We start from the raw sequence: 24057 nt of genomic DNA, 5'->3' as shown, positions 1-24057 counted from the left end.
TTCTTCACACAACACATTCTTTATACCTCATTTCCATTCTCTGCCCCGCACACTCCTGCTCGCCCTCTTTTATTCCACATGCTCCTCTTTTTTGCCAGTTATCCTTAAAGCTTACATGTATTCCTTTCATCTGTCTTTCTCTCACCTCAGCCATTCCCTCCCTCCCTTCTCATCTTCTTCTCTGCCTTCTGTCACTCTCATTATCCACACTGCCCTCTTGTGCTCATCCTCTCTCTCTCTCTCCATGTCCTTTCTCCTCTGCTATGCCCGGCCTCTGGCGGTCACAGGCTGCCTGTGCAGCTGCCAGTCCGAGCAGTGGCCTGGGCGCAGACAGTGTCATTTTAAGGGTTTTGGGTGCCCTGGGTAAAACCCATTTTGGAGGCCCTGTATAGAACCCATTTTAACTTTATGAGCCATTTCCTGATAATTGAATCCTCCGTGATGCCAAACAATACTAAATTATAAGTTATACTTTAACAGTATCATGCACAAACAGCTGAAATATGTCTTGCACAAATCCTTAAGATGGCACTGGGCAGAGAGACAGAGTGAGGGGTAGGAATAGAGATTTAGGGGCAGAAATGCAATAGATAGAGGTCACATAAAGAAAAAAAATCACTTTCGCAGGGGGGCCTTGGAAGATAGAGGCCCTGGGCAATTGCCTCTGCCTTAAAACGTCTCTGGGCGGAGCGGGATGGCATGGGTGGGCACCGGAGCAGGCACTTGCACATCTTAGTACTTGCACACCCTTCACCCTTAGCTATCCTGCGACCCACACTTATGCTTATTTCTTATTTCACCCTTATTCATCATGAGAAAACTGGCACATTTCTTCCTATTTATCCAGCCAGGCCGGTGTGTTTCAAACAAACGTTTGAGCTTGAAAAGCACTTCACTATCAGGCAGGTTCAGCCAGGGCTCCAGTCAGGGGTACACGCAGGTACACGGCGTCCGACTCCCCCCCACTCTTTTCACAGGGTGGACGCCGTTCCCCCTGCCACGAAGCTGGTTCCCACTGAAATATGCTGAACGTGTCCCGGTGTCATTTTCAGACACCGGGACACGTTCAGCACGTGACGTCATGAGGCCATTTGCATATTGTAAGCCCCCCCCCCCACTTCTTTTTACAGGACTTGTGCCCTGGGTTCAGCTTAGATGCCCTGGGCCTAAGCATCGATGGGTGTAAACGCTCTATTGACCCAACGAGGCCAACCCTGTGACCCAAAACCTTGCACTGTACACAAGCGAAGCCTATGGACTTTGTCTAGTCTTGTTCCTTTTGTGTCGAACCAATGAAAACAAAAGTTAAGTCCTATTTTCTGGCTTCATCGGCCAGTGTCATATTTATTTTATGTTGCACATTACATCTAAATTTTGGCTGCATCTATTTCAACGTTCATAGCACTGACATCACCCTGGCAGTGGTACTACTTTTTAGAAATACACACGGAGAATGATAGGCCGAGCTGCCCCGCTTGGATTGAAACCAATAAACTATAGATTGCACAGACATACCTGTGACAGGCGCCCCACCCACTCCTCTATCGCATTGCACGTTATGCTTCAGCTGTCAGGATAGAGAAACCAGGCTTTGTTCTGATAGTAGCAACGTGCAAATTAAGCAATTCACTTGTTACTGCACGTCTAAAAATAAAACGCGCGCGAGAGCAGGGGCGCCACGGGCGTCCCCCATCAAAGCAGACCAGGCCATACATTATTCACCAGAGACGAGCGCAGCGTGGACTCGGGCCTGGCCTTTACGTCGGAGTCTACCGCCCACCTGAGGACAAGGAGAATGGGGAGGGGGCGCTGGGGTCAAGCGCCCCAGTGCTGGAATTTAAAAGCATTTCGAGCAGGGAAACGAGGCCTGTGGCCTGGGGAGGCCTTGAGCGGCAGCTGGCAGCGCGGAGTGAAGGGGTGCTGAATTATTCAGCAGAATGTGGCTGCCCCCACCAGACCAGTTCTGCCTACTGGAGTGGAAGTGCAACCCGGGCGGTGCGCGCGGTGGGAGGTGCCACGTGGTGTACCAGCATGGCTCCACCTGATGAAGAAATAAGTGCGCTGCACTTCAGAGTGCGGGCTGTGAGTCCACATTACAAGTCAACAGGCGGGCTTTGCAGAGTGCCACCCGACCTCTACTACAAAATGTATCCGCATGCACGCTGGCCTGAGGGCAGAAACAAAAAGCAGGATGGTCGCTCAAGGCCCCTCCTGCAGTCAGGGGCATAACTAGACCCGAACTTCAGTAGGGGGGTTGGGTCTAACACTCCCAGCCAGGGCTGGCCCAGCACTGTTCGCACACGGTGCAATTGTCTTTTTTAGCTCCAACACCCCCATTTCCTCCTCCATGAATTCCCTCACTACCACTCACCAACAATGCACCTCATCTCTCTATTGCACCTTTCTGACAGACATTTAATTTTTTTATAGCGCTACTCATAGTTTACTCACATTAAGTTCTGTGATCTGCATGGTATACGTTCTTTGTAGCAGGCGCATTAACCCTCTGCGCTGTGAGTGGTAAAAGTGCCCATGTGAGTGTACCGTGAGTGATGCAACATGCAGTCCCACTGTCAGACCTCACTCCTGAGGTCAAGGTGCACTAGATGCTAGTCCATTGGATTTTAAATGCTCGGCCTTTTCATCCTCTCAGGTGCCATGTTCTGCCTCTGTGATGTTTCCTCTGTCTCTTCAGCTTGAGAGCAGTCCCACTGCATAGGCCACTGGGAATGTGCTGTGTTCTCAGCAAGAAGGCCTGTAACAAATCACCGATGTGAGGAAAGATCTAGACCTCAACAATCCTTTTTTAGGTCGAGGCTGGCGTAGGCTGCGCATGCGCAGTCTCGCCAGGGAGACTTAATGTCTCTTAGTAGCGAGGCTACCCCCTCCCCTCTTCTCCATTGGCTGGCCTCCTAAATGCTGGCCAGACATTGGAGATGAGGTCTCAATGTCGATCTAAGCCCCGTCTTTTTCGGATTGGGGGGCATTTTTTTTGCGTTTCTTTCTATGTAAAAGTAAAAAGTAAAGTCCACATTTGTAAAGCGCACAATCACCCGTAAGGGTCTCTAGGCGCTGGGGGCCATCGGGAAGATTAAGCGAGCTATTGCCCAGAGTCACATGGTGCTGGGCTAACCTGCCGCCGGAGCCGGGGATCGAACCGTGTGACATCCTCAGTCCAAAACACGCCCCCCCCCCCAATCGCAAAAGGACGGGGCTTAGAGACCAATGGCAGCAACATACGAGTCGGAATTTATTGGTAGTGATAAATACCACTGAATTACTTGCTCTGCGAGAATAGAACGTGGAGTTCGATACCTACTGTACAAAATAAATATGTTCCGGTCAATACACATTTTTCTCAGTTAAATATCGGTTACAATTGCGCTGTTGCATAACAGCAGTGACCTCACATCGCAATTCGCCGACCTGCAGTTAGGAGGGCCATGGAAACCGTCAAGGGTGACTGTGCACCCCTCCCCCTGCTTTGGTAACTGCTCTTAAGATGGCGCTGCTCTTTTGGAATGTTTCTCCTGCAGCTCGGCAACAACTGCATCCCCAACGCTAGGGCCTGACTTCCCTTTAGGTATTTAAGTATTCTGTCCTCGTGGTCAGGCAATAGAATATTAATGTTAAATATTAAATACTGATGTTCAGTGGCCACCATAGTGTAATAATAATATGCATTTCCATGCACTGTAACTTAATTCGATAGTCTGTCGGATTCAGTTTCTCATTTCTTTAATGTATTGTTGCTCTCTCTGATACTTTAAGTACAACTGCTGTAGTAAATAAATGTGCTAATCCCCATCCCTTCTTCAAGCTGAAGAAACTTGCTGCAAACAAAACAACCCGTCCATTAGAGTTGATTCAAATTGGATGTGCCATTGCGTTTTAAAGTGCTTTTTTAAAACACGTTGCAGTTCTCTTAGCGAGGTGTTCAACAAACTGACATGTACGTCTTTAACTATATTCAGAAGAAGTATTAATCTGTATCATATTTGTTCAGTGAATGGCTATAGTGTAACCACGTAAACTTTAGTTTATTAGCGTGTCGAATCCAGGTTGATGGCTTTTGAGTTGGGGAAAAACGTGTGCGCCCCACCATTTTGGGAGCATCTCCTGTTGTCACCACATCCACCCCTACATCCACCACCACGTTCCTCACCACCAACCACCACCACATCCACTATCATCACCACATTCACCACCACCACCACATCCACCATCACCACCACATCCTCCACCACCACATCCACCACCACCACATCCCCCACCACCATCACATCCACCACCACCACCACATCCACCACCACCTCCACCACCACCACCACATCCACCACCACCACATCCACCACCAAATCCACCGCCACATCCGCCGCCGCATCCGCCACCACCACCACATCCACCACCACCACCACATTCCACCACCACATCCACCGCCACATCCGCCGCCACATCCACCGCCACATCCGCCACCACCACCACATTCACCACCACATCCACCACCACATTCACCATCACCACCACATCCACCACCACATCTACCACATCCACCACCACCACTACATTCCACCACCACATCCACCAGCACATTCACCAGCACATCCACCGCCACATCCGCCGCCATATCCACCACCACATCCACCACCATACCCGCCACCACCACATCCAACACCACAACATCCACCACCACATCCAACACCCCAACATCCATCACCACATCCACCATCACCACCACATCCACCACCACATCTACCACATCCACCACCACCACCACCACATTCCACCACCACATCCACCAGCACATTCACCAGCACATCCAACGCCACATCCGCCGCCATATCCACCACCACATCCACCACCATATCCGCCACCACCACATCCAACACCACAACATCCACCACCACATCCACCACCGCCACATCCACCACTGATAGAGCGCGCGAGGCCACCCGACCAACAGTTTTCGCCGTTTCCGGCTTCAGGGCCCATATACTTTTCAAACCACCATATACATCGATCAGGTGACTTCACGAGCTCTATCAAGTTGGTGTGTGTGTGTGTTCCCTGCTACCAAATTTCGGTGCACCCGACTTACCATCCACCGATGCGGGTGCCTAATGACCACAATGAATCAGGGAGCTAGCTGTAAAGGAAAAGCAGCAAAATACCAACCCCACCAATACCATTCAAATACTGTTTAAATGACCACGGACAACTGGAAGTTTTAAAATGTTTATCTAAATTCAATATTTTCTTGCATGAGGTACAGTAAAATAAGGCAATCAATAACCAAGATAACGTAAATCACATAGGCAGAAAGAAATAATGACAGAGTAATCATCAAGGTACTAAATAAAATGTAACGAGAAAATACTATATAAGTCAGTATTATCTAGACAGGGATAGACTAAGTGTGTGTGACTATAGAAGAGCTTATAATGAATAACACGCTTCACTTAAGGTGAAGGGGCCTTTGAACAACCTAGGCAACGAAGTTCTAGACCATATCAGAAAATGACACACTGCTATGCAAAATATGATTTCTAACAAATGAGAAGACATAGGAATAACTTTGCAAAATTATAAATGACTGTTCAATAGTTGCGGAAAGGCATGGAAATATAACATATGCAATGTTGAACTTTATTTAAGCAAAAGTTAGAAATTCAGAAGGTGCAAGAATTTCAAGAGGTTCAGAGTAATATTTACCTAGAAAAGGTGTGGAAACCAAACCCTGGCCACGGGTCAGTTAAGGACAGGAAACCCTCAAGGAAGGATACCCCTCAAAGGACAGCAGGTGCAGAATGGACACCCAGGACAGGACAGGATACCCTCGGAAAAAGGAATCAGGACAGGACCCTCAGGACAGGACGGCAAACCCTCAGGACAGGACCCTCTTCAGGATAGGACCGGAACCCACAGTTCGGAAGCAACGCCTGCGCTCCACCCGCTCTGCAGCTATCGATCAAGACCCCGATTGGGTCAGCGAACTCCCAGCTAAGTGCCTTGCCAGCACTTTAAGGTTCAGTAGAACCTTAGTCTATAGTCAAATTTGGACAGAGTGCTCCGCAGCGCTCTGTATCTTCAGTCACCTATTGAGTGCGTTGGGTCAGTGACAGGTCAGCTAAACCAGACAAGTCGGACAGTTCACTAGGTGAACCCAGGGTAGATATACAGTTTGGGGACAGTGTACCACCCCCCAATGTTGCAAAGTGTCAGAATCCCTCAATTTCGATTGGTCCTAAGGTAGGGTTTGGGTAACACACCAATCATAATACGCGAATTGAAGCCTTCATTAACATATTTGGGTACCGCCTAGCAGATTTGGGGTTCCCATGAGCTAACAGTAGCGCAACATTACAATGTATCACATAAGGAGCCACATTCGCTGTTCTCGCAGGGCAGAGGTGACTTTCTCAGGAGCATCTCGCCCATCACTGCCAGCTGGCTATGTTCCATCAGCCAAGGTCCCTCGTGCTGCCGAATGTCGCACAGGCGCAGAAGGGACCTCCAATATGGCTCTCCTCTCACTCAGACCCCCATTTCCCGCGGTACATGAAAAGTAAGCGAAAACAAATTAATACATAATAATGTCATTAGGAAAACACATCACAGGGTTTGTACTTTTAACTCATCATCAAGAAATAAATTTATGCATTTAAATGTTAGCTACATTGAGACGGACACAAGAGCAGTGGCACGAGCTGTACCACATGATAAGCACAGCTATGAATTACGCATGCGCATAACTTTCCCTCCACTTCTGCAGACGCGTCAGGACACGTGAGTGTGGCTGACGCATGCGCAGTAACTAAAATACAAGCGACGGCCATTTTTAAAAGGACACGGATTAATTCATTAGAAATACACATAGGCAAGCTTCGGGAACTTTACTTAAGCTAAATATAAACGTTAGTAAAACATACACGGGTTACCTTATTACACATAAATGAGGTTCTTGATTTCGGCAAGCCGCAAAATATGCAAAGCTTTGCTTCATCAATCCCCTCTTTGATGATATCTACTATCATCACAAATTATACTGGAACCAGATGCCAACTTTCTTTCACACTTTATAAAGTTCTATTTCTTCCAGCAACCGCTCTAACTTTTCTCTTTCAGTTTTAGCAGGGTGAGAAGTTTTCACCTTTTTGTATATCTGATCATTCACTTCCTCTAATTCAATCTCATCCACACTTCGTTTCACTCCTCTTGCATTTACCTCGTGCTTTTTGGTGCGCTTGCGGTATTTACAGCATAAGAAAATGGAAAGTATAATAAGACCTATAATACCAATTGGCATCAGAATTTTGAATAATAAGCTTTTACCTATGCTAGCAAGCCAATGACCTACATTTGAGAGACCATCTACCAGTCTCTTCCAGGCACTATCAACCTCGAGTGGTTTGAGTTCCTTTGCCAAATTAGTAATGTTTTTCACATATCTTTTGATCTGTACACTTTTATCCGGAATATAAGTGCAACAATGTTGCGCCTTCAACATCCGGCAGACTCCGCCCTCTTTCGCTAATAAGGTGTCAAGAGCAAGTCGATTTTGTAAAACCATTGATCTGATCGCAACCATTTCGGTATTGACCAGCAGAAATCCATGAGCTGTTTCAGTAGACAGCACATCTACTATAGTAGACAATTTGCAAATTCGGTGAGTGTTCAGAACCACTCCCACTCCAGGTATCAGTGCACTGAAAATACTACCCATAATTTCACCTATACTTTCTCTTTTACTACGCACTAAGCCATTAGTATCTTCATTGCTTCCAGCTTTTCCATTCACATGGTATATTTTCGGGAAAACAATGCCAAAGTAGCAGCTCCCATACCAGTGATCCGGCAATTTGAAATAAGCCTTGTCCCCACAAATATAATAAATTCCAGGAAACACAGGCTCTGACCCATTTTTGAAACCCCAACCTCCAATTACCTTGTAATTATGTTCGCATTCACTGGAACCAATGAAAACATTATTATAATAGCTAGTCTTCTCGCGGTGAAGACATAGCTTGCCTTTCTTTTCAAAATCCAGCAACAGAGCAGGACCCGCTCCACCAGATGAGGTGCCTTCCATGTTCTCTGCCCACTTTGGCTTTTTCTGACTTTCGTCATTAGCCTTCTTCTGAATTTTAATTCTCCTTTTCTCTGCCATGTTCAGGAACATCTTTTCCTGCTCACGCAAAGAACAAGTCAAGTTATCTCTGTGTGCGTCTGCTATGTCAATGTTCCCTATAGTCAGAAAGTAGTCTCCCATATATCTTATGGTGTCAGTTTTGGTATGTACAGGATTCAAGTTCCCACGTATAGGAAGTTCAGAAAAGATCACGTCATTGTTAGAGTAATAATACTGTAACGGTCCCCTTTTGTAAAATAAACTAGCTAAAATGCTACAGGAAATTCCATATGTTAATGGCAGATGATGGTATGTCACGCCTTCAGCCACCGAAGTAGGTAGCTTCATGCAGACATAGCAATCTTCAATTTCCATAGTCTCTACATAATGTATTAACAAGTTTGCGAAAACATTCAAATGTGTCCTGTTTTTCATTCCATGATAATGTAGTCCTTTCTCATCTGATGCTTCTAAGTCTCGTTTAGTTTGTCTCAATGCTCTCTCATGTCTTTCTACACTCTGTGTTGTCAGCTCCTCATTGTCAGTATTTACAACTTCAGTAGGGACAATGTTAGTATCTTTACTTACAGCAAAGGGAATGAAAATTGTTAATCCTATCCAGATAACTATCAGCACTACTACACTACATATACACACCTTGCAACACGTCTTAAAACGGCTGCAACTAGGTCTACCATTCACTGTTGAATCAGACATTTTAGCTCAGTAGGAGTGTTCTCACCCCTCTTTTTTTACTTTTTACACAACTAGCTTACTTTGTGCAAATTCACGGTGGCTCGTCTTCCTCTTCAGCTGAGTACTCTGGGACAGGTTCTCCGTCGCTCACGTCAGTTATATCAAGATCTTCAAGTTCTTCCAAAACCAGTGTCCATTCAGGAGATTTGTACTTTTTGTTTTGTCTTTTTATTCGCTCACTCCTTCTTTTGGAAGAGTCTTCTTCTTGCTCTGCTATTCGAGCACTTCTTCTTGCTTCTGCACGTTTTTCTTCCACTGTCTTTATCCTTAGTCTCAGTCTTTTTACAAACCTAGGCTCAAGGTTGTTTCTTTTCTTTAGTCTCTTAGTCGGTACTTGGACTTCACTTTCTTTTCTTCTTCTCTTGTTCTCTTTATCTTGTGGTAATTCTTCTCCACTTTCTTCTCCTACTTCCCTTATCTGACTAGTTCCAGGGCTAGCATCAAATTCTTCTGCCTGGTTGCTAATCTGGCCTTGTTCAGGAATATTTTGTTTTTGGCTTTCGATTGTCTCTGTTTCTGTTTCTGTTTCCTGAACCCGTTCTTTTAACCCTATCTGATCCTGTTCAAGCACTTCGATCTCTTGATTTTCTTCTGCTCGAACTATTACTCTATGTCTAGTCTGTCCCTTATCCACATCAGGAGTTAGCGGAGGAGTATCAAACACTTGCTCTGTATCCTGCACTTGTTCAGTATCGGGTACTTGTTCAGTCTTATTCACTTGATCTGTATCAATCACGTGCTCTGTCCCTGTCTGACTTTCTCCTTCCTCAGTTTTGATTTGAATCTCAAGTGGCTGAGGTTCTTCGCCTGTGCCTTGCTTTTCCTGACTAGTCCACTCTCTACCTTCACTAAGTCGTTCTCTTGTTCTGATAGGATCTTCGGTCAGATCAATCATCGGTATCCATTCTTCTGGCCATATGCTTGGCAGCTCGTCTTCAGCTACTCCTGGCTCAGTTTCCTGGACCTCTTCAGCAGGCTGGATTCTTGGCAGTTCGTAGTCAACTACTCCTGGGCCAACGTCTGCTGTTCTTGCACCCTGACTGGTGCTGGGCTGCTCGTTGTCAGTTGCTTCAGGTCGGACTCCTTCAGGGTCCTCTGCTGGTTGCCCTGGTTCTTCAAATCCTTTGTCTGGCAATACCTTCTGGGTGTGTCCAGCGTGGATCCACTGGGGAACACCTGCGACTTTCACTGCAGTGGTTGTCACCAGGATTACTTGGCGTTTCTTTCCCCACCTTGGTGCCAGACAGCTTGATCGAGTGTGCTTCTTTATTTTGACCCAGTCTCCTGGAACCAAGTTGTGGAGAGGAGTCGTTGGATTAAGGATGCCGTCGTCTCCAATCTGGCGAGAGATAGAACGCACTTGGTCACCCAATCTTCTGCAGTATTCAAGCACCAAATCATCAGTAATACTCAACAGTTTGCTTCCTGGCACCCATGCTTGTCTCATCACTCTTCCCATAATGATTTCATGGGGACTTAGGCCTGTCTTGTGGTCTGGAACACTTCTCAGTCCCATCAGGACCAGGGGCAGGGCCTTCACCCAGGTCATGCCAGTAGCATCTGTCAGTTTTGCTAGTCTGTTTTTGATAGTTCCATTTACTTGTTCCACTATTCCAGAAGCCTCTGGGTGGTATGCACAATGGAGTTTCTGCCTTATTCCAAAGGCCTTACAAAGTTCAGCCAGTATGTCATTCTTGAAATGTCCACCCTTATCTGATTCAATAATGCATGGTATTCCGAACCTAGGTATCAGTTCTTTTAGTAAACACTTCGCTACTGTCAGTGCGTCACTTTGAGGTGTAGGGTACGCTTCTACCCATTTTGAAAATACGCAAACAATGACAAGGACATATCGTTTCCCTTCACAACGGGGCATGGTGATGAAATCAATCTGTATCTTTATAAAGGGACCCCCTGATCTCCCAATCTTGCTCAGCTCAACCATTGTCCTTTTGCCTGGGTTCATCTGTTGACATGACAGGCACCTCTGGCAGAGGGACTCTGCTACCTTCCTGAACTTCTTGCTGTACCAAGTCTGTTGAAATACCAGAATCATGGCATCCCTACCAATGTGTGATCCTTCATGTATTAATCTTGCCATTGTGCCAAGCAAGTGTCGGGGTAACACAGGCATACCAGTTGGGCCCAAAATCACACCATCCACACGTCTCGGTCTACAGCCATCCTCCTTCCATTTCTCTCTTTCTTGCCAAGGAGCCGACTCCTGCCACTCTCTCACCTCATCCCATGTAGGCACTTCCTCAAACACCTGAAGCTGGCAGCTGGTTCCTGGCCCCCCTCGTTTTGGATTTACAATATACCGATCTTTGGCACACCATTGAGCCACTCGATCAGCATAATCGTTTCCCATTGATACTCTGTCCATGCTCCTTTGATGAGCAGTACATTTTACCACTGCCAGTTCTTTGGGCAACTGGATGGCCTCTAAAAGGTCATGAACAACTTTTGCATTCCGAATGGGAGTACCTGAGGAAGTCATGAATTCCCTCTGCAACCATAATTGGCCAAAGTCATGCACAACGCCATAACAGTACTGACTGTCAGTATACACTGTTATGCGTAAGTCCTTCCCAATTTTGCAAGCCATTATCATGGCTATCAATTCGGCTACTTGTGCAGACTTGATGTTATATAGGTAACCTGCTTGTTCAATTTTTGTGAAAGACACTACTGCATAAGCAGCACTCAAGCCTCCTAATTCATGTCTTAGGCAGGAACCATCCACAAATAGTTCTTTATCATGCTCAGGCAATGGTACTTCTTTTATGTCTGGGCGTGGCTTGGTACTGAACTCTGTCAGATCAATACAATCATGTTCATCATCATCCCCACCTTCCATTTCCAAGGGGTCGGGGAGTAAGGTGGCAGGGTTCAGAATACCGCACCTAACAATGCTCACATTTGCTGCACCCACAAGAATCCTCTCGTATTTAGTCAGCCGACTAGGGGTGAGATACTGTGTTTTAGTTCTGGTCAATAGGATTACCACTCCATGTGAAACATACACGGTCACAGGATGTCCCATGACAATGGACTCACTCTGCTCCAAACTTGCACAGGTAGCAGCTACTGCTTTCAGACAGCCTGGTAACCCAGCGGCTACTGGGTCCAGTGTGGCAGAGAAATAGGCCACAGGCCTCCTGGTCGTGCCATGTTCTTGAGTCAGGACTGACAATGCGCAATTATCGCGAGTGTCACAGAATAGTGCAAACTCTTTGGAATAATCTGGCATTCCCAACGCAGGGGCTGTACACAGACAGTTTTTCAATCTTGTGAAAGCCATTAGACTTTCATCGTCCCACTGTACAACATCTGGCATTCCTCTCGTGGTCATTTTTATCAAGGGCCTGGCTAAGGCTGCAAATCCTAGAATCCACTGCCTGCAGTACCCTAATACACCCAGGAACATTCTGACATCTTTTTGAGTACGGGGCAACTGCATTTTTTGAATTATTCTCACTCTTTCTGAAGTGACTTTTCTGACACCCTTTTCTATCTGGTGTCCTAGATATTTCACTGATTTTGCACAGAACTGTAGTTTGTCAGGGGCCACTTTATGCCCTTTCTCACACAGGTGATTTAGGAGGGCAATGGTGTCAACTACACAGTCCCTGTGACTTTTAGACGCCAATAGAAGGTCGTCTATGTACTGCACTAATACAGAGTTCCCAGGTAAGATCAAAGTCTCTAGACATTTTTTCAAGATCTGATTAAAGATAGAGGGACTCTCTGTATACCCTTGAGGGACCCTGTTCCAACAATACACGTGACCCTCGAAAGCAAATGAGAAAAGAAATTTGCTGTCGGGGTGCAGGGGTATCGAAAAGAATGCATGACACAAATCAATCACAGTGAACCACTCAGCATCCCAAGGAATCTGGTACAGAATTACTGCAGGGTTCGGGACAATAGGGCAGCAAGGAACTACAATTTTGTTAACCTTTCTCAGGTCCTGCACTACCCTATACTTGCCACTAGGCTTTTTGATGCCCATAATCGGTGAGTTGCATGGGCTGCTCATCACTTCCTGTATGATGTTTCCTTCCAATAGTTTTTGTATTTCCAGAGTGACACCTGCTTTCACTTCAGCATTCATTCGGTAGGGCCTAGTGTTAGGATATACTGCATTGTCCTTGATGGCTATTTGTATGGGGTCCACATCTTTCATCAACCCCACATCCTTTCCAGTGAAATCCCACACCTCTGGCTTTACGGCTTCCTGTAGTTCTTGGGGCAAGTCCTGCAGGGTCAATCTTTTAATTTCTGAGTCAGGTCTAAGCAACAATAATTTATAAATGCCGTCTTCATCTGGGGTCTGTATTTCAACACCTTTTGGTGTGCAAAAGATGGTACAGTTCATTTTGCACAGCAAATCACGTCCCAGTAAATTTACTGGACTGGTGTCACAGACGACAAATCTATGCATCTGTTTAAAATTTCCAATTGAAATCTCCATTGGTTCGGTAACAGGAGTACTAATCAATTGATTAGATACACCTACTACTTGGATATTTTCTCCCGAGAGGGGTAGGTTTGGAACGTCCACTGTTCTTACAGTAGAACGGGTAGCGCCAGTGTCCAACAGAAAGGTGACATCATTTCCGTCAACCTTTCCTTCAATATATGGTCCAGACTGGTCTACCGGCAAGGAAGCGCCAAGTACGCACTCCTCGTCCTCCCCTCTCAGGCCCCGTCAGTCCTGATCATTACAAAGGAAGGTATCATTCAGCAGATACTGCGAAGTTGCTGTATTTCTGTTCTCCCCGCTTTCCCAAACCTCTATCTCTTCATTTTCTGCCTGTCTTCCCCTGTATACCTGTTTGGGTGCTCGAGGCACCTGAACTGTTTTTACCTGGGGTTGAGTCTTTCTTGGTCTTTCTTTCTGCGTCTGTGGAATTAAATCAGGAGTTTTCTCATTAACATCGACTAATTGGGGACACTCGTTTCGCCAGTGTCCAATTTCGCCGCACTGATGGCAGGGAAATTTTTTCATAGCCTCTTCCCTGCTAAATTTGGGCCGGGGCTTTCCTCCACCCCCTCCCCCAGGACTTTTGTTCTCAGCATTTTTAACCATGTTACTCAATTGTTTTTCCTGTTGTTCTGCGAGCTTCACCTGAGCCCACATAACCTTCTCCTTAAGGGCCTTTTTCTTTTCTGCCATCTCGTCCTCGCAGTACTTAGCGTACCGCAGGACCTCATCCATTTTCTTAGTATGCCAACAGATTTTATTGTCTTTTATCCACTGACAAATTTCAGGTCTTAAACCATTTACAAACCTGTAAATAAAGTGCGTCATATCCTTCAGGTCGATGTTGTCAATACCACTGTATGTTTTAAATACCTGCAATAACCTCTCATAAAAAGAGTGCACTGTCTCGTCCCTTTCCTGTGTTGTTCTATCTATTTTTGTCCAATCAGTTTCCTTAGCGGGCACCTTTTCTTTCAAGTGCTGAATTACCTGCTCATATTTTCGCATGACTTCCTTTGATGGCTCCCCTGTTTCCTTGTTTCTGGGATACTCTTCACTGGGCCAATCTATGTTTATTTTACACTGGGTCCATAAATCTACTGGAACCACAATGTCGAAAAACCCATCCAGGTCTTTCCACAGACATTTCTGTACCTTCACGAACCTCTCCACCTGCCGGTACCAGTCAACTGGTTTCTCTCTTAATTTTGGAAAATCGTTCGTGAAGGACACAATATCCTGCCTAGACCAGGGGACATGCACATATTTCCCCCCTGGAACTTCGCGCATGGGGCATAACTGCTCAGGTTTTTCTACCTCTCTTAAAGCAAACTCGGGAGTCACTTGTCGGGAGCGAACCTCTTCCCTCTTTTTCGCCCACTTGCTTCTCCATCTTTCCACATCTCCCCATTTCTGCAGTACTCCCATTAATTCTTTAATCTGCAACTTCTTCCCTGCCACATTCAGGTGTTCTATATCTTTGTCTGAGAAGTCTGCTCTGTACGGTTTCTGTAAGGGCTTGGATTTTGAGATATCTACCCCCATACTAACTGCTGTTTCGGTCAGTTTTTCGTGGAGCACTCTGGTGTTCCTTGTAAAGCTTTTACATATGAACGACAATTCTTCCTCAGAGTAGGTATTCAATCGATCCAACCCCACATTTCCTGCCATTAATTCTTCTATTTCAACCCTCAGCTTATAGAGGTCTAAAGGCTTTGTTTGCGGAGTCTGCTTCTCTAATTCACGACTCCAACTCTCAATTTCATCCGGAGTTACCAGAGAGACATTCCTAGTACCGGTTGCTGTCTCTAATTTAATTTCTTTTGTATTAAAAGGGTTATACCTCTGCTGTGTTCCCTTTACAGTCTGTTTGTTTGGCAATTCCAAAAACGCAACTTCAGACTCGCATTCACTGGACTGATCATCTATGATGATTGGTTCCTGTCTCGGGGTTGCCATGACTGGGGTCATAACTGGAGTAATCGGATTTCCCTGACCATTTCCGTATAACGGGACCACCGGTCCAATAGTTACTGGAATAGTCAATGCCTCAGGACTGGTATTTATCTGAGAAATTTTCTGAATTATTTCTGTTCTTTGTCTAGCTAGAGCCTCTTGCTCCTTTTCCACTAGTACCCTTCTTAAAGTTGTGTCATGTAATATTTGGGGGTTCAATGGAGGAGTAAAACTCGGGGCAGTAGGATGCGTTTCACTTGGTCCTCCCCCATAATTTGGTTTCGGGAATAAAGTTCCAGTATTAAAGGACCTGCGCTCTTCCCCATATGGAGGTTGAACAAAAGGCAGTCCCGAATTCGAAGGTTTCTCTTCGCTTTCATACAAGGGTCTGGGGAAAAAAGTTTTCGTACGTGGATATTTTTCTTCCTGACTTGCGGGCACTTTGGGATATATATCCCTTGTTTCCGCCAGTTCGGGTTTCTCAGGATAGGGTAATACTTGACCACCCCCTCCCAGTCCCAGGGACCTGTCTTCTTCCTTTAGGAAGTGGCGTCGGGGAACATCTCCTACACTGGAAGGTCGGGTTCCCTCATTGTAAGGTGGCGGACTTCTGGTACAGATGTCATCTATTAGTTCATCATCTGAATCCCCCAGGGCCCCCCAATGCTTACATTTTTCAGTACTTTTCTCACCCGTTCCAATGTTATGACATGCCGGCATCATGGGAAACAGACCCTCAACAATCATGCTTTGTCTCCACTGTTTCATCCTTTTATCCCTGGACTCCTGTTTCTGCCTGGGGTACCACTTGGTCAAACCCTTGTCCATTCGGGGTCTTTCTCTTTCAAAAGCCTCAATCTCCCATTCCTCTAATGCCTCATACTGCGTTAGTCTTGGTCTGGGATGCAGCTCATTCATTCGGGTTCTTAAATTAAATAAGATCCTACCATTGAAAGTACCATCTAACGGAAACGCCAATACTCCGTCATCCTTTGTATACTTCACCCAATTCTCCAGCCACACACAGGTATTGTACCCTCGGTCAAACATCATGAATGAGGCGGGAGTATTGGGTGCTGGGACAAGAACACCTTCCCTAGATTTAATCGGTTTGTCCGTTTTAAAATAATTTTTCACCTTACTTACAAGGGACATTTTTCTCTTGGTTCCGTACATAATATCGTATCTGTTAGCCTTCCACTGATCCCTTTCAAACCCTAGATGCCTTGGATCAGGTCGCGTCTCTGTAGTCCGCGAGTGCCACATACGACTTCTGCGCTAACTTTGTTTACAAACTACCTCCAATCAGAACGCGCTTCAGAAAATTCGTGCAACCAATGGGTGCGCGACACAAAATAAGCTCCGCCAATGGGTGCGCGGCCCCTTCGTGAGACAGTTCCCACGCTCCGGCGCTCACCCCTCCTTTACAATTTCAGCTCCGCTACCCGCCCGCTGCGTCTACCAATCCCAGCGCGGCACAGAGTGACGTCAGAGGCGCTTCGCGACTGACTCCCTCCCTTCACAAGGTAACGGAAACTTTCTTTCTTTTAAAGTGCTCAGTGCTTGGTTATTTTACAACAAATACACATTCGCCACAGTGCTCAAGTGTCTAGACAGAGAAAAATTCTATTGCTGCAAGTAAACTACTTCCATTTACTTTTCACTCGCTGCGGGCAGATCTCTTCCGCCTACCCTTCACTCTAGCATCGATGAACCTGTTATTCCCCTAAACTCATCCACTTCTTTCCGGGATATGTTCCGAGTTTAAGGTTTCTCAGCGGACCCCTCTGCTTTCACGCTAGCTCCGAGGAACCTGCTACTCTTCCGATGTGACCCTTACTAGGTTACGCCACTATGGGAATTTTGCCAATGAACCCCGTTACTGTCATTTATTCACACATGTATTCAGAAAACCCTAGTTAGTGCTTCCCGGTTATCCTAACCTGCACCTAACTTTCCTCGAACCTGTGACCTCAGGACAATGGATTCTATTCACCACTTGCCCTTTCAATTCCCCGGGGAGTTCGGACAACACTTAACTAAACGATTGACAATTGCATGGATTAGTACATATAACAATATAAGAACAAGAATAATGGCAATACAGTAATTCATGAATTTCAGCAGCGTATTCACAAGAGAGTGATCAGTTCCCTCAGAACAGCCGCTCTTTTAGCAGCATTAATATAATAGCAGCTTCCGACTTAACTAGTCCAACTAATCCTGCCTAACCTTTAGCTAGTCCCTAACCATCCTCTAGCTACCAGAAAACTGATAGAGCGCGCGAGGCCACCCGACCAACAGTTTTCGCCGTTTCCGGCTTCAGGGCCCATATACTTTTCAAACCACCATATACATCGATCAGGTGACTTCACGAGCTCTATCAAGTTGGTGTGTGTGTGTGTTCCCTGCTACCAAATTTCGGTGCACCCGACTTACCATCCACCGATGCGGGTGCCTAATGACCACAATGAATCAGGGAGCTAGCTGTAAAGGAAAAGCAGCAAAATACCAACCCCACCAATACCATTCAAATACTGTTTAAATGACCACGGACAACTGGAAGTTTTAAAATGTTTATCTAAATTCAATATTTTCTTGCATGAGGTACAGTAAAATAAGGCAATCAATAACCAAGATAACGTAAATCACATAGGCAGAAAGAAATAATGACAGAGTAATCATCAAGGTACTAAATAAAATGTAACGAGAAAATACTATATAAGTCAGTATTATCTAGACAGGGATAGACTAAGTGTGTGTGACTATAGAAGAGCTTATAATGAATAACACGCTTCACTTAAGGTGAAGGGGCCTTTGAACAACCTAGGCAACGAAGTTCTAGACCATATCAGAAAATGACACACTGCTATGCAAAATATGATTTCTAACAAATGAGAAGACATAGGAATAACTTTGCAAAATTATAAATGACTGTTCAATAGTTGCGGAAAGGCATGGAAATATAACATATGCAATGTTGAACTTTATTTAAGCAAAAGTTAGAAATTCAGAAGGTGCAAGAATTTCAAGAGGTTCAGAGTAATATTTACCTAGAAAAGGTGTGGAAACCAAACCCTGGCCACGGGTCAGTTAAGGACAGGAAACCCTCAAGGAAGGATACCCCTCAAAGGACAGCAGGTGCAGAATGGACACCCAGGACAGGACAGGATACCCTCGGAAAAAGGAATCAGGACAGGACCCTCAGGACAGGACGGCAAACCCTCAGGACAGGACCCTCTTCAGGATAGGACCGGAACCCACAGTTCGGAAGCAACGCCTGCGCTCCACCCGCTCTGCAGCTATCGATCAAGACCCCGATTGGGTCAGCGAACTCCCAGCTAAGTGCCTTGCCAGCACTTTAAGGTTCAGTAGAACCTTAGTCTATAGTCAAATTTGGACAGAGTGCTCCGCAGCGCTCTGTATCTTCAGTCACCTATTGAGTGCGTTGGGTCAGTGACAGGTCAGCTAAACCAGACAAGTCGGACAGTTCACTAGGTGAACCCAGGGTAGATATACAGTTTGGGGACAGTGTACCACCCCCCAATGTTGCAAAGTGTCAGAATCCCTCAATTTCGATTGGTCCTAAGGTAGGGTTTGGGTAACACACCAATCATAATACGCGAATTGAAGCCTTCATTAACATATTTGGGTACCGCCTAGCAGATTTGGGGTTCCCATGAGCTAACAGTAGCGCAACATTACAATGTATCACATAAGGAGCCACATTCGCTGTTCTCGCAGGGCAGAGGTGACTTTCTCAGGAGCATCTCGCCCATCACTGCCAGCTGGCTATGTTCCATCAGCCAAGGTCCCTCGTGCTGCCGAATGTCGCACAGGCGCAGAAGGGACCTCCAATATGGCTCTCCTCTCACTCAGACCCCCATTTCCCGCGGTACATGAAAAGTAAGCGAAAACAAATTAATACATAATAATGTCATTAGGAAAACACATCACAGGGTTTGTACTTTTAACTCATCATCAAGAAATAAATTTATGCATTTAAATGTTAGCTACATTGAGACGGACACAAGAGCAGTGGCACGAGCTGTACCACATGATAAGCACAGCTATGAATTACGCATGCGCATAACTTTCCCTCCACTTCTGCAGACGCGTCAGGACACGTGAGTGTGGCTGACGCATGCGCAGTAACTAAAATACAAGCGACGGCCATTTTTAAAAGGACACGGATTAATTCATTAGAAATACACATAGGCAAGCTTCGGGAACTTTACTTAAGCTAAATATAAACGTTAGTAAAACATACACGGGTTACCTTATTACACATAAATGAGGTTCTTGATTTCGGCAAGCCGCAAAATATGCAAAGCTTTGCTTCATCACCACCACCGCCACATCCACCACATACACCACCACATACACCTCCACCACATTCTCCACCACCACATCCACCACCACCACATCCACCACCGCATCCTCCACCACCACATTCACCACCACATCCACCACCACCACATCCACCACCACTTCCACCACCACGACATCCACCACCACATCCTCCACCACATCCACCACCACCACATCCACCACCACCACATCCACCACCACCACCACATTCCACCACCACATCCACCACATCCACCACCACATCCACCACCACATCCGCTGCCACATCAACCACCACATCCGCCGCCACATCCGCCACCACATCCGTCGCCACATCTGCCGCCACATCTACCACCATATCCTCCACCACATCCTCCACCACCACACCCACCACCACACCCACCACCACATCCACCACCAACACATCCACCACCACATCCTCCACCACCACACCCACCACCACCACCATATCCACTACCACCACATCCACCACCACATCCGCCACCACATCCGCCACTACATCCACCACCACATCCACGATCACCACCACACCCACCACCACATCCACCGCCACATCCGCCGCCACATCCACCACCACCACCACATCCACCACCACCACATTCCACCACCACATCCACCACCACCGCCACATCCACCACATCCACCACATCCACCTCCACCTCCACCACCACATCCTACACCACCACATCCACCACCACATCCACCACCACATCCACCACCATATCCACCACCACATGCACCACATCCACCACCACCACATCCACCACCACCACCACATCCACCACCACATCCACCACATCCTCCACCACCACATCCACCACCACATCACCACATTCACCCCCACCACCACATCCACCACCACATCCTTCACCACCACATCCACCACCACCACATCCACCACCACCATCACATCCACCACCACCACCACATCCACCACCACCTCCACCACCACCACCATATCCACCACCACCACCACATTCCACCACCACATCCACCACCACATCCGCTACCACCACCACATTCACCACCACATCACCACCACCACATCCACCACCACATCCACCATCATCACCACATCCACCACCACATCTACCACATCCACCACCACCACCACATTCCACCACCACATCCACCAGCACATTCACCAGCACATCCACCGCCACATCCGCCGCCATATCCACCACCACATCCACCACCATATCCGCCACCACATCCAACACCACAACATCCACCACCACATCCACCACCACATTCACCACCACATCACCACCACCACATCCATCACCACATCCACCATCACCACCACATCCACCACCACATCTACCACATCCACCACCACCACCACCACATTCCACCACCACATCCACCAGCACATTCACCAGCACATCCAACGCCACATCCGCCGCCATATCCATCACCACATCCACCACCATATCCGCCACCACCACATCCAACACCACAACATCCACCACCACATCCACCTCCACCACATCCACCACCACTGCCACATCCACCACATCCACCAACATATCCACCACCACATACACCTCCACCACATTCTCCACCACCACATTCACCACCACCACATCCACCACCACATCCTCCACCAGCACATCCACCACCACCACCACATCCACCACCACCACATCCACCACCACATCCACCACCACTTCCACCACCACCACATCCACCACCACATCCACCACCACCACATCCACCACCACCACATCCACCACCACCACATCCACCACATCCACCACCACATCCACCACCACCACATCCACCACCACCACCACATCCACCACCACCACCACATTCCACCACCACATCCACCACATCCACCACATCCACCACCACATCCGCCACAACATTCACCACCACATCCGCCGCCACATCCGCCACCACATCCGCCGCCACATCTGCCGCCACATCTACCACCACATCTACCACCACATCCTCCACCACATCCTCCACCACATCCACCACCACATCCACCACCACATCCACCACCACATCCACCACCACATCCACCACCAACACATCCACCACCACCACATCCACCACCACATCCACCGCCACCACCACATCCACCACCACATCCACCACCGCATCCACCTCCACCACACCCACCACCACCACCACCACATCCACTACCACCACATCCACCACCACATCCGCCACCACATCCGCCACCACATCCGCCACTACATCCACCACCACATCAACCACCACATCCAGCACCACATCCACGATCACCACAACATCCACCATCACCACCACACCCACCACCACCGCCACATCCACCACATTCACCACATCCACCTCCACCACCACATCCATCACATCCTACACCACCACATCCACCACCACATCCACCACCATATCCACCACCACATGCACCACCACCACATCCACCACCACCACATCCACCACCACATCCACCTCCACCACCACATCCACCACATCCTCCACCACCACATCCACCACCACCACATCCAGCACCACATCCAACACCACCACATCCAACACCCCCACATCCAACCACCCACATCCACCACATCCACCACCACATCCACCAGATCCACCACCACCACTTCCACCACATCTATGTATGTGTGTGTCTGTGTGTGTGTGTGTGTGGGTGCAAATGCAATAGGTCTCACATTTGCGAGAGATTAAGCTATTGGCATTGTAAATGACAATCCTATTTTTTGATCTGTTTTCAAAACCAACACAAAAATAAAATGTCATTTACAATGCCAATAGCTCTAACTTTTGCAAAGGCGAGACCGTTGCATTGTAAATGCTTGTTGATAGATTTGCTGCTGTGAAATGGCAAAAGCATGCTTGAAAAGAGCTGCTTCTAGAAAGGGAAGTTTAGTAGTTCTGCAATGTGTTGGATTAGCTAGGGTGCATTTTCATGCTCTGTAGAATCTGCGGACAGGAAGCGGTCTTTTCACAATGGTTCTCTGTTCTCTTTCCCTGCAGGTAGAAATTGATCTGCTAGACCCACGTGGACGCACACCCCTGCACCTTGCCACCACCCTTGGGCACCTCGAGTGTGCCAGGGTCCTCCTCAAGCATGGCGCTGATGTCAACAGGGAGAACCGCAGTGGCTGGACAGGTAGGTGCTAGCCCCCTTTCACTGCTGGGATCCGCAGTGGGTGGACAGGTAGGTGCTAGCCCACGTTCACTGTTGGAAAATGCAGTGGCTGGACAGTTGGTGCTGGCCCACCATTTACTGCTGGAATCCCCAGCAGCTGGACAGGTAGGTGCTAGCCCCCATCACTGATTGGATCTGCAGTTGCTGGACAGGTATGTGCTAACCCCCTTTCACTATGGGGATCCGCAGCGGGTGGAGAGGTAGGTGCTAGTACCCCCATTCACTGCTGGGATCCACAGCAGTTGGACAGCTAGGTGTTAGCCCCCTTTCACTGATCCGATCTGCAGTGGCTGGACAGGTAGATGCCAGCCTGACATTCACTGCTGGGATTCTCAATGGCTGGACAGGTAGATGCTGGCCCCGTTCACTGCTGGGATCCGCAGCGCGTGGACATGTAGGTGCTAGCCTGCTATCACTGATTGGATTTGCAGAGGCTGGACAGGTAGGTGCTGGCCCCCTTTCACTTCTGTGGTCCACAGCAGGTGGACAGGTGCTAGCCCACCATTACTGCTATGAACCACAGAGGCTATAAAAGGCAGGTTTTAGCTTCACTGCTCATAACACAACGGCTGGACAGCTAGGTAGTAGCCTTTTTAGGGCTCGCTGGTGTTGGAGCGCGAAGCGCTCCCACCAGCAAAATGTATTGTCACCGTGACGGCTTGCAAGGGAGTACAGACCGGGCCACGCGCAGATTGTGGTCTGTGAACGCGCAGATTGTCAGCGTGGGCGTGCTCCCTTCCTGGCTCCGAAATCGTGCTGCTGCTGGCGCAGGGGCTGCAATTCCACAGCCGGCCACTGGGGACAGGTCCGAGACCGTCAGGGGGAAGCTGCGTCTGAGGTAGGAGCGAGGCATCGCACTGAGCAGTGAAAAACCCCGGAGCAGCAAGGCCCCACCTCCCCCCAAACCTCCGGAGTCCGGTTAGTTTCATTCTTGTTTGTTTTTGCTGTGCAGTTCTTCCGTTTTTATTTGGAAGAGTAGTGTCAGCTTTATTTGAGCAGATCGTGCACTGCTATTATTGAATGCAAGCTTTCCCAGTCTGCCTTTTTCACTTTCGATGGTGTTTGGCTCCTGTGTCTCTTTTTTTTGTATACGAGGGTGCGCCGCAGACCTCTTCTCCTTGGTGTTTCTGCCTGTGACATTTCACAGTCTGCATATGCTGTATTGTTTATTTAAGCGTTGCAGGTAGAAAAATG

At 47.6% G+C, this 24057-nt stretch overlaps 1 protein-coding gene across 5 annotated transcripts in view; it reads left to right on the top strand.

Annotated features, from left to right (window-relative positions):
* Positions 1-24057, top strand: part of ANKRD13B (ankyrin repeat domain 13B) — a 478086-nt gene that overhangs the window by 283802 nt on the left and 170227 nt on the right. For all 5 annotated transcript variants that reach the window (XM_078680038.1, XM_078680040.1, XM_078680037.1 and 2 more), the window contains exon 2: positions 22689-22824. In XM_078680038.1, coding sequence (XP_078536164.1) covers positions 22689-22824 — 136 coding nt within the window. The remainder of the gene's footprint in view (positions 1-22688; positions 22825-24057) is intronic.

Source organism: Lissotriton helveticus, chromosome 3_1 (assembly GCF_964261635.1).
Source record: "Lissotriton helveticus chromosome 3_1, aLisHel1.1, whole genome shotgun sequence".
Taxonomy (NCBI): Eukaryota; Metazoa; Chordata; class Amphibia; order Caudata; family Salamandridae; genus Lissotriton; species Lissotriton helveticus.
The sequence above is the reverse complement of the archived record's forward strand: the minus strand, read 5'-3'. Positions and strand labels throughout refer to the sequence as shown.